At 34.9% G+C, this 13,062-nt stretch overlaps 1 protein-coding gene across 1 annotated transcript in view; it reads left to right on the forward strand.

Annotated features, from left to right (window-relative positions):
* LOC106883739 (N-acetylglucosamine transporter UNC93A) overlaps positions 1-13,062 on the forward strand; it is a 50,912-nt gene that overhangs the window by 20,368 nt on the left and 17,482 nt on the right. The window contains exon 2 of the mRNA XM_014934854.3: positions 9,146-10,331. Within this exon, the coding sequence (XP_014790340.1) occupies positions 9,267-10,331 (1,065 nt within the window). The 5' untranslated portion in view covers positions 9,146-9,266. The remainder of the gene's footprint in view (positions 1-9,145; positions 10,332-13,062) is intronic.

The following is a 13,062-nucleotide window of genomic DNA, read 5'->3' on the forward strand; positions in this document are numbered from 1 at the left end:
CATTCTTGAATTGTTCTCCTTTGTTATTCATAAGCATATTTGTTGTTAGAAATATTTTGTTAGGTGTCTTTCAGGATTTTTAGGGTCTTGTAGTTCACATCCACCATTTTCATAGACACTTGAAAACATTTGAAGGGAAAACAAGACCTGTATTTGGCTGACTCTTTTAGATCAACTGAATTAATTCTCAGCTCTTATTATTTTATGTCTCTATCAAATATTTCTATTATTTTTCAAATAATCAAAACAGCAAGAGGTTTTGCAATTGGGGTTGTTTTTGTGAAAGAAGAAAATATTTTGAACAACAGAAAATAATGTTAACACAATTTACAGAAAGTTTCTGACTGGAGTTGTAACGTGAACGCTTTTGGTGTGACTCCTTCAGGTCTGATGTAGAGCATTTTTTCTGAAAATAGCAATTTGACTAATTGTCTTAAAATATTTTGTTTTTCCTTTTTACATTCTGAATACATAATGCTCTATCACTGACTTTACCCTTCATCTCCCACAAGATCGATTAAACAAATACATATAATATCCTATGGTTAATTCAATCAACAATGTACCACTTCCCTATGGATAATGGTCTTGTTGCTAGTGAAAGTGAAAAGAAACTGATATTTAGAGAAGATACATCTTCCATTTTCTTTATTCATTATTTTTATCTGTGTGTCCTACTTCTTTCTGTATGTTTGAACATATAGATTATCTTCCAATTCAATTCCAACATCCTGCAATTTGCTAACTGAAGATTATTATTATTCCCATATTTATTTCATCCAGAATAAGTAGATATTACATGATAGCTTTAATCCTGTCAATACATGACTACTCATCAGTTTCTTTTTAATTTATCTAGCAATTTTCTATAAAGTTATAGTTAGCTTTCTTCTATCTCAATTCTTTTTCCATTGATTGGTTTTTTTCAAACCATGGTTCATCCTTCTATATCATGATGTCTAGCCATGGAATAAGCGCTATGGTTTGTGCATTTAATTTGTATTTTCTGTCTTCCTCTTGAATTACCGTACATTAGCATCACACTTTCTCTCTCGTTTTCTCTTCCCCCACCTCATATACACACAGTCACTCACATCATTATGAGGTTATGTCATGATCTTCTCATTTTTTCCATATTTATATAAACAGTACCTAAAGAAAAATTGCCGCTGTGGCACATCATAAAACAAAGAAATAAAGTAGTAAGTACATTATTGACATTTGACGGATATTTGTCCTCATCTTGTTTGTTAACACAACATTTTGGCTGATATACCCTCCAACCTTCATCAGGTGTCTTGGGGAAATTTTGAACCTAGGTTCTCATTCTTAAGGTATTTTTCGATGTTGTTGTTGTTGCTGCTGCTGTTGTTGTTGTTGTTGTTCAGGTCACTGCCTGGAATCGAACTTGGAATCTTGGGGTTAGTCTCTACATCTACACAGGAAAGTTAGATGGTTTGAAAGATGAGCTAGTTTTTGATGAAGTTTCTCTATATATCTCCATTGAAGTCTAATGTTGGCTCCGTACTGATTAGATAATACAGTTCTATATTTAAGAGATGAGGAATTATGTACATTATTTACATTTGACGCATATTTGTCCTCATCTTGTTTGTTTTTATACCCTCCAGCCTTCATCAGGTGTCTTGGGGAAATTTCGAATCTGGGTTCTCATTCCTAAGATATTTTTCGATGTTATTATTATTATTATTATTATTATTCAGTTCACTGCCTGGAATCGAACTCAGAATCTTGGGGTTGGTAGCCCACGCTCATAACCATGGGCAATCATGGAATGAATTTTAGGGCTTATAAATCTAATAGTTTCCTATCCTTCCTTAATACCGGTTCCCATAAGCTATTCATATCTGCTCTCGGTCTGCTTAGGAGGTTATTGCGTCCTAGCATATGTGCTGCTTCTCTTAGTTTTCGTATTTTCCAGGGTGTTTTCTGTCTATTATTTTAACTTCATCCCACAGGGGGAGGTGGTCTCCATTTTTCCATACATGATCAACTATACCCGATTTATCAATATCTCCTCATGTCACAGCTTTACAATGTTCCTCTACCCTTATTTTGAGGGGGCAGAATGTTTCGCCTTTGTATAACCTACCACAGCTGCATAGGATGGAGTACATGAAGAAATGATCAAGCTCAGTAACAATCTCTTAAGCAACAACTACCCCGCAAAACATACTATCCACTCCAATAATGAAGAAAAGAGAGGATGAAACCAATAAACGGTCCACAGTCTATCTACCCCATGTGAAAGGCCTCTCCAAAAAGATACAAAAGATATGCAACCCATATGACATCAAGACAGTATTCAAGAGTAATACAACACTTCGCAAATATCTCCTTTGAGTAAAACCACCAATAGAAGAGAATATGACTAAGAACTGCATGTATTCCATCCTATGCAGCTGTGGTAGGTTATACAAAGGCGAAACGTGCTGTCCCCTCAAAATAAGGGTAGAGGAAGATCGCGAAGCTGTGACATGAGGAGATATTGATAAATCGGGTATAGCTGATCATGTATGGAAAAATGGAGACCCCCCCCCACTGTGGGATGAAGTTAAAATAATAGACAGAGAAGACCACTAGAAAATGCACATATGCCAGGGCACAACAACCTCCTAAGCAGACTGAGTACGAATATAAATAGCATGTGGGAACTGGTATTAAGGAAGGATAGGAAAATATTAGATTTATAAGCCCTAAAATTCACCACATAATTGCCCATGGGCATATGGTGTAGTAGTTAAGAGTGTGGGCTATTAACCCCAAGATTCCGAATTCAGTTCCAGGCAGTGACCAGAATAATAATAATAACATCGGAAAATACCTTAAGAATGAGAACCCAGGTTCAAAATTTCCCCAAGGCATCTGATGAAGGCTGGAGGGTATATCAGCTGAAACATTGTGTTAACAACAAACAAGATGAGGACAAATATCCTTCTAATGTAAATAATGTACATAATTACTCATCTCTTAAATATAGAACTGGTAGTAGTAGTAGTAGTAGTAGTAGTAGTAGTAGTAGTAGTAGTAGTAGTAGTAGTAGTAGTAGTAGTAGTAGTAGTAGTAGTAGTAGTAGTTGTTGTTGTAGTTGTTGAATGGGAATCGTTATACATTTACCTGTAGCAATCTGAAGTAAACTTAAAATATAACTACTACAGCTTATTCTTTTCTCACCCTTCAATGTGTGTGTGTACCTGTGGGAGTGTGTGTGAGTGTATATTGATTAAAGTAGCAACACAAAACTTAGAGTAACATAAAGATACAGCTTTGACTGAAGATTTTACATATATACATACATATATATGCACACACACACACACAATATTTATATATATATATATATATATATATATATATATATATATATATATATATATATGTCTGTTTTCCATGCTGGCATGGGTTAGATGGTTTAACCAGAGTTGGTAAGCTGCTCCAGGCATCTGTTTTGGTCTGGTTTCTATGGCTGGTTGCCTTCCTAATGTCAACCAGAGTATACAAAGTGTCTTTTATGTGTCACCAGTGCTTGCCACAACCACATTTTCACTTAGTTTAACATGTCTTCTCAAGCACAGCAAATCACCAGAAGTGTTGGTCGCTAGTCATCATCTCTGTGAGATTCAACATCCGAAGACCACATTTCACCACCTCATCCCTTGTCTTCCTGGCTCTACCTCCTCCATAGGTCACCTCCACAATTAGAGATTGGCACTTCTTGATGCAGCTGTCCTTGTCCATATGCATCACATGACCATACCAGAATAATTGTCTTTCTTGCATGCTAGATCTGATGCCTCTTATACCTAATTTTTCTCTTAAGACACTTACACTCTGTCATATATGCAAATTAACATTACACATCAAGTAGAGCATGCTAGCTTCATTTCTTTCAAGCCTTTGCATGTCATCTGCAGTCACAGTCTATGTTTCATTACCATGTAGCATGGCTGTTTACACTCAAGCACCATACAACCTGCCTTCCACTCTGAGGGAGAAGACCTTTGTTACCAATAAAGGTAGAAGCTTTCTGAACTTTTCCCAGCCCTTTCTTGTTCTAGCAATTTTGTCCAGCCCATCCTTATTCTAGCAACTTTTCCCAGCCCATTCTTATTCTAGCAACTTTGCCAGCCCATTCTTATTCTAGCAACTTTTCCCATCCCATTCTTATTCTAGCAACTTTGCACACCCCTTTCTAATCGTAGCAACTTTTCCTAGCCTGTTCTGTACAGTTAGCTGTATGACTACTACTGGCAAATTTGGAGTTCCATCTAGAGTATCATCATTCAGTTTGCTTCCAGAGTGATACTTAGTATTATTACTGGTTATGATATACTGAGCAAATGTGGGAGAAATTATAATAACACAAGTTTATAATATTTGTCTGCAAACATACATTTCACCATTTTGGTCATTTGCAACCTCTGCATTGGCTCTTCCAAGTATAGTTGGATGCTAAACCACTACAGATCACCAGGGTAACATTTTCTTGCATTATGTTATAGAGATCAAATACCTAATGAGGCACTTGGATCATCCAATGCTGAGGTTGCAAATAACCACAATGGTGAAATGTATGTTTAGAGACAAATGATATAAACTTGTATTTAACATAATTTCTCATATACATACATTTATATATGTGTGTATATATGTATATACAAAACTGGCACTCTGTTGTTTATGATGATGAGAGTTCCAGTTGATCCAATCAACAGAACAGCTTGCTCGTGAGATTAACGTGCAAGTGGCTGAGCACTTCACAGACACACATACCCCTTCACATACTTCTCAGGGAGATTCAGCATGACACAAAGTGTGACAAGGTTGGTATCTTGAAACACTGGTATTACTCATTTTTGCCAACTGAGTGGACTGGAGCAATGTGAAATAAAGTGTCTTGTTCAAGGACGCAACACACCACCGGGAATTGAACTTGTGACCCTACGATCATGAGCTGAATGCCTTAACCACTAAGCCATGTGCCTTCACATGTATATACATACATGCATGCATACATTCATACATACATATAACATGTACACATATATAGACACACACATATACGTGTGTGTCTATATATGTGTGCATACATACACACATACATACATACATGCATGCATGCATGTGTGTTTGTGGGTAGCATTATGTTTACAAGTTGTGCTAGAAAGTAAACAGTGTGAAATTGTAATAAAATTTGTTTTTTATAAGATCTTGTACTCCATCATTTATACTATTGCAATATAGAAAATAGGTATGTAAAAAAGCCATAAAAGAATATATTAAGTATATGTATATAATATATATGTGATATAATTGTAATATAATTATTCATACATATTTGTATGTTGTATGGCCATATCACTTTGAATGCACTAGTTATTGTCTTATCACCAAAGTTAAGCATTGTCAAGCCTAGTTAGTACTTAGATGGGTAAGGACCCCTAGGTGTTGTAAGCATTTCACTTTGTGTGTGTGTGTGTGTGTGTGTGTAAGTGCATGTCTTTGTGTTTGTGTTTGTCTCCCACTACTGCTTGACAACCAGTGCTGGTTTGTTTATGTCCTTGTAACTTAGTGGTTTGGTATAAGAGACTGATAGAATAAGTATCAGGCTTTAAAAAAATACATTGGATTTGATTTTTGACTAAAATTCTTCAAGATAGTACCCCAGCATGGCCGCAGCCTAATGAGTGAAACAAGTAAAAGATAAAATAAATCTGTAATGCAAACACACCCTGCAGACTGTGATAGTCAATATAATGATAATAAATCAATTTTTTTTTTTCTTTCTGTATAGCCTGTTATCAAATGATCCACAGCCTAATATTTGTCCATAGCCCAGTGATTAGAAACCCCTGCTGCGAGCTATTCTAAGAAACTAAACTGTTCTCAAAATGGGCATCTTATCTTGACAGAACATACATAGGAACAAACTGCTTAAATAGAAATACCAACAAATGCTTATGTAGTGTACTGTAGGGAATGTAGAAAAGGTAACAAATTTTAAGTATCAATATCACCCAGTTGTTTGAGAGCTGGAAGATACAGAAGCCACTCTTTCTATTGTCTCCTCCAATAGCAATTTTGGTAACATGTACACAGTGCACCGTTAAAGATTCCTGATTATTTAAATAAATTTATTTTATTAAATTCAGTTTGAAATTGTACAAAAATAATAAAAATGGGCTCCTCAACATTCAATTGATCATGTACACTTCATTGTTTGTTTACATTCATCGAGTAAAACATTTCAGTATGGCAGCTAACAGGTGAAGTGAGGTTGTAGCTCTGAAAATAGCAGGACATAGCATCAAAGACATGGCTTCAAGGGTCCGTGTTGATCCCAAAACCGTCTATGTCATGAAACACTACAGTGAGACAGGTTTAATCGACAGCAAACCCATTCCTGATCGAAAATGATCCATAAGCCTGAAACAATTGGTGGATGTCATTCAAAAGAGAGTGTTGTGAAATCCATGGCGGAGCATGAGGCAAATGGCTAAAAGTTTCGATATCTTCCAGACAACCATGCAATGGGTCACACATGAAAACTTAAATTGTAAGTCATGAAAATTGCAATGTCGACACCTAATTTCGGCTGCTTCCAAAGCAAAGTGACTGGACAAGTGCAAGAAAATGGCAGAAGAGATTCAGAGTGCCAATGACTTTGTCTGGTCAGATGAAAAGATATTTACCCTGGAGGCTGTAATGAAAACCCAGAATGACAGGATTTAGGCCACAAGGTTGGATTCTGTTCCCAAAGGCACCATAAGGTGTTTCACCAAATGAAACCTGCCAGAATGGTGGTTTGGGTGGCAATGTCATCCAATGGTGGAAAATCTCCTCTGGTGTCCATTAAAGAGGGGACAAAGGTCAATTCAGCAGTTTACATGAAAATGTTGTAGGATAATGTTTTGCCATGAGTGGCTGAAATATTTGGAGATAATTATGTGTTTATGTAAGACGGTGCTCCATCTCATACATCCAATGTAACACAGCAGTGGTGCAGGAGCCATTTCAGTGGGTTCTGGGCCAAGAATGTGTTCCCCCACAACTCCAGCCCAGATGTCACCTCTATGGACTTTGCTATTTGGTCCATTCTAGAAAGTGGCGTTTCAAGAGTTTCCTACAAAAATATCACTGCCCTGAAGAAAGTTTTAATCATGTCATGGGAGGGTTTAAGTGAAGAAGTTGTCCAGCATTCATGTGACTCCGTTCTCGGCCATATTCAGGTGATTGTGAAAGTTAAAGGTGGACATATTGAATGAAACATATCTTAATATGTTACATAACCATATTTAATTAAACCCTAAAGAACTAATGTTACTAAAAATTGTGACTAAAAATCAATCTGGAATTCTTTATGGTACACCCTGTATTAAAGAAGCAATATGTACAACCACTGATTAAGAATAACTATATGCTTTTTGACTATCAACAGTTTAATGTATTAATTTGAATACTACAGCTCACACATCTTTGCCAAGATGTCAATTTCTAAGCATGGAAATTTCTAATTTCCAAATGTGGCTGTGTAGTATCTCCTGCTATAACCTCAGGCCAACCAAAGCCTTGTGGGTGAATTTGGTTGACAGAAACTAAAAGAAGCCCATCATAAGTGTGTGTGTGTGTGTGTTACTGCCTCCTTGCTGAGACTTTGCATGATATCTGTAAAATAAGTACCACCATTGCAGTGTCTTTCATTTACAATCTCCCATGAAAACATGTCTGGCCATGAGAAAATATCACCTTCCTTGGAAACAGGTGAGGGTTGGTGACAGGAAGGATATCCAGCTGTAGAAAATCCACTTCAGCAAATTCCATCTGGGAAAAGTGAACATTAAGAGGATGATGATGTCATAACAGTGTAATGTTGTTTATATTTTTATTTCACATTTTCCCCTTTAAAACAAATATTGAATGAATTTTGAATTTCTCTAACTTTGCTTCACATGACTTTATTATCTTCTTAATAGTATACAGCATTTAGGTAATGGTGATATTATAAGAAATTGCAGAGTACTTGATAAAAGCTTTAAATATTTTGTTTATTGATCATTGTTTCCTGTCTGGATTAATTTTGCTTTTCATTCTTCTGGGGCTGATAAAGTATGTACCATTTAATGTACTGGTTTAACCTGTTTAAGCCAGTATTTAATCTGGCCATATCCAGCCCAAATATTCTCTTTGTTTTATGTTCAAACTTGCCAGATCCTACCTCTCACACTTACCCTACAATGTCATTTTGAACATTTACCATCACATCATCAAAATTTCAACACTATAAGATGATAAATGATTGGTTGGAAACAATGTGAATGGATAAACATTACATTTGACAGAGTAATGTGAATGCTAAAGGGTTAAATTCATTCAGTTATACTCCTGAAGTTACAAGTCTGCATTTGTAGCAAGTTAAAGGAATTACAATGCAGTATTTAGTAAATGTATGAAATTTTAATGATGGCAGCTACACAGATTGTACATTTTGATTCTTGTTGGAAATATTACATCAAGACCTATCTATCTGTCAAACTTTTTGTATATGCTCATTAATTTTATGCTGTTATAACAGCTGGAGTACACAGGATGATTTGAAATTTATGCATGTATTTTTGTAATTTGTTACTATAATATATTAAATTTTCATAAACTCTGATTGTTTGCTGTATTATGGAAAACAAATATGTTCTTTAGATGTATTTTTGCAAACTAAAACAGTCTAGATACTAAATTGAAATTGCTTCAAATGTCGAGTGCTTTTCTAACCCTCAGTGCTATACAAACTTGCAAATTGCAACAAAAAGTAGAGAGAGGGGGGGGGAGAGGGAGAGGGAGAGAGAGAGAGAGAGAGATTAATTCTAATTGATAAATAGTTTAATGAAAAAAATTATTTCATAGTTGTGTGTTATGATATAAATGATAGCAAAATGTTATGGTATGAATAAATTATTATTACCTGCTGATTATAATGTAACATAAATTGTTGACAAGAAACTTATGTAATGTGTTTTTCAAAAGTGATAAAAAAAAATAGGATGCAGTATTATAAATAGAATACAATGTAAAATACGTCAGTGATATAATTTTATTTGATTCACTGATCAATATTTTGTTTTATTTCTAGGGAAAATGCATTGGTGACGTTCAACTTGCTGCTACTGTCTCAACCACAATGAATTAAATTTCATTTAAGAAAACATCAAAACTCTTTCTTTCTAATATTTTGAATAATATCCAGCATAAAAATGACTTCAGCAAAATTCCGTGAAGAATTTGACAAATATGACCCCATTGATGTAGAAGGTGTAGTTATTGAGCACAAAAAATGGATTGCTGAACGCATGCGACGACATCGCAGTACAATGTGGATTAATCTTGCATCACTTTGTTTGAGCTTATTGCTTATTATAAGCACTTTTATACCACTCCGCAACTTGTTATCAACCATGTACCCTGAAAATGGACTTGGCTACTTTTCTCTTTGTTGTATTTATGCAAGTTATGTCATAGGATGTTATGCATTATCTGCGATTGCTCATTACATTCATCCAAAAGGAGCAATTGTTCTTGCCATTATTGGACATTCTATTTTTGCAGGATCACATCTTTACCCATCATTTGAAACCTTAATTCCAGCTTCTTGCATTCTTGGTCTTTGTCAAGCTGTTCTTTGGCGATCACAAGAACTTCTGTGTACCAGTTATGCTGCCAACTTTGCAGCTTTATCAGGAATAAATGTCAGCGATGTTTTAAAACGTTTCCATATGGCACTTATACTAAGTGTTCAGTTGGCACAAATAATGGGTAATTCTTTAGTTTCCTTTATCTTCTTTCAGCATCATACTTTAAATAAAGCTCATTTCACTGAAAGAATCAACTCAACTTTAACATTTTCATCTGATGAAGCTGCAATGATTGGCTCATCAAATCGTGCTGTAAGAGACATTTCTTATATTCCATCTGAGCCATTGTCAGTTCAACATTTTCATTCACCATTTGCTCATGACCATCCATTTGCTGCTATGAATGTTGATTACTGCCCAAAAGAGCCATTAAGTATAGTTAATACATATGCTGGTGAATTTCATACAGTAAAAATTGTGTTTTTATCTTTTACAATTGCTGCACTGGTTATGGTCTCAGTCTTTCTCCATAAACCAGATATTTTGGTTCAAAAAAGAAATCTAGAGTTTAAACATCAGTTGCATGAAATTTTTCATGTTTGGGTTGAAAAAAGGTGGCTTCTCACAACTGGTGTAGTATTTTATTCTGGGATTCAACAAGCTCTTATTGTTGGAGAACTAACAAAGGTAAGTTAACCAATCATTATGATTTTATATTCAAAATAAAGCAAATTACATCTGTAATATAAAAAGAAAACATTTCAAATTCATTATCTTATTCTTCAAACTTATTTTATTTCAAAAAGCTTTAGTTCATCATTTTCTTGATATTTGCTAACTTTATAAAAAATGATATAAAACTAGCTGATTTAGCAAACAATTCTTATTACATAACTACACAGTAAAATCATACTTGTTTTGATTCACAGAAAACAATTACTCTGCTACTATTATTAGTTCCTTCAATAGTGGACATTGATCCTTATAGAAGCACTCTAGCTTGCATTTTATTCTCTTATTGTTTTTAGTTATTGGACTGTGACCATGCTGGAATATTACTTTCAAAAGTCTTTGTTGATCTATCAATCTCAATTTATCAAATAGCTAAGTTAGCTATTTACACCAGTATTACACAAAAATAGACAGACATAATGACACACAGATGCATGCATGCATGCACACACACACACACACACACACACACGCACACACACACACACACACACACACACACACACACACACACGACTACTTACATGACATGTTTCTACACAGATTATATCTAAGTTCTGCAACAAAGTTTTGGTTAACCTGAGGCTACAGGTACTGCACAGTGGGCCCAACTGTTTTTTTACAAAAAATATTAGGTTCTAGCCTTATAAAAAGGAGATAGTTCTCTTCATATGTGAGGTGTTCTCTTTATATGAAATGTGCTATGTAACATTGGTTTGTTACTTTTAATGAATTATCTCTTGTCTGATACTGAATTCAAAAATCCTAACCACTTACCTTTTTCTATTTTCACAACAATGATATCCTACATTGCCTATAGCAGAAACTACTAACATGGTCGCCAGTCTTTCTTTATAATACTTCTCTTATATATCAACAGATTAGTTATTATTAGGTTTTAAAAATTTTGTCAACATTTGGATGAGGTAATTTTGTATGTGATAACCAATCATTGTTGAGATGTCTAAGGAGACCACATATTGAACATCCAAAATATAGTTCGTGTTGCTATAGTTATTGTTCTTTTACCTAGTCAGCCCCAATTGAACATGCTCATAATTAAAAGTATAGCACAGTGGTTAGAATATCAGGCTCACAATCATGAGGTAGTGAGTTTGATTCCTGGACTGGGCTGTGTGTTGTGTTCTTGAACAAGATACTTTATTTTACATTGCTCCAGTTCACTTAGCTGCAGAAATGAGTTGCAGCGTTACTGGTGCCAAGCTGTATTGGCCTTCACCTTTCCCTCAGTGGCATGGAGAGGGGAGGCTGGTATGCATGGGTAACTACTGGTCTTCCATAAACAACCTTGCTTGGGCTTGTGCTTCAGAGGAGAACTCTCTAGGTGCAATCCCATGGTCATTCATGACCGAAAGTGGGTCTTTACCCTCTACCAATCACAATCACCTTATCTTTTGGGTTAAAAAAAACTATATTATCCAATTTGTCCTTTTCCCAAGATGTAATGCTAGGGTGTTATTTGAGTGATTTAGTTGCTATTTTTTATCAGATTGATAATCATGTAAAGACTCCCTCATTGGCTTATTGTTCTCTCATGTGATTATTCTTACTGAATGAGTTTCATTGTGCCTCTGAGAAGGATATTTCATTCTATATGCCTTAATTAATCTAGCTGCTCAGAATAGGTCCCGAATCATCTGGTAAAATATTGTCTATTATCTTCTTTCACTTCAAATCACTCTCAGCCATCTTGGAAAAGGACACATTGGATAACATTGTCCTGCATATCCCTAAAAAAACAAGTTGTTCATGGTTGGATTGTCTTTCTTCATAGGCTTAATGTCATTGAATGCAGAACATGCACTAACCCAAATTCTATATTCTTTGAGCCAAGATCTTACATTAAACACTTCTACCAATCATTTAGAATTTCCATCCACTTATTTTTTCCCATAGATGTTGGCTTACATATGTTCCAAACTGAACATCAATTGTATCAATCTCATCAAGCTGAGAAAAAAAAAAGAAATTGCAAAATCATGGGCAATGTCCCTTATCTAACTAATTAATAAAAAAAAGTCAATCATTTACAAACAGATAATTAGAAGAAGTGGATAATAATCATAAGATAATCTTGCCAGGAAGATGAATTACTAAAAAGAACATAACAGACAGACACACTGAATATCTGGCATGTAAGCAAAAATAGCTGTAACTTTTTATTGAGTTATCCTGGCATAGCTGAACATGGATTGGCAAAGAGCCACCTACAATTAGCCAATAGCCTATGAATCAGTAATCAACCCAGACCTATTGAACTACTGTCTACTAAAAGAATTCAAATTATTAATTTCTGCTTCTTTAAGCAAATGCAATCAATATTTGCTATATTTAAATCTATGAATTGATCTTCAGTGCTAGTTTCAATGCTAAGAAGTTTTAATAAAGCAACTTTCCAGTCTTGATAATTAAACGGCTTTACTCAAAGTGAATCATTTCGTATTTCTATAACAATCTAGCCATAATGTAATCTCTGAGAAATAAAATAAACAGTAATTGACATTTTATCTTTTTTGTATTTAAAGAATTAGAAATAATTGCTATTTTCTGGTGAGATGAAAATAGAAATAAGAATTGTTACAAAATACACCTTTTAGGCCTTATATAATGGCTAAATTTTCTCAGAAACAAAAATATGTTTCAGGCCTCCAACCTCAAAACATCG

The sequence above is a fragment of the Octopus bimaculoides genome, chromosome 1 (genome assembly GCF_046866305.1).
Source record: "Octopus bimaculoides isolate indiv1 chromosome 1, ASM4686630v1, whole genome shotgun sequence".
NCBI lineage: Eukaryota > Metazoa > Mollusca > Cephalopoda > Octopoda > Octopodidae > Octopus > Octopus bimaculoides.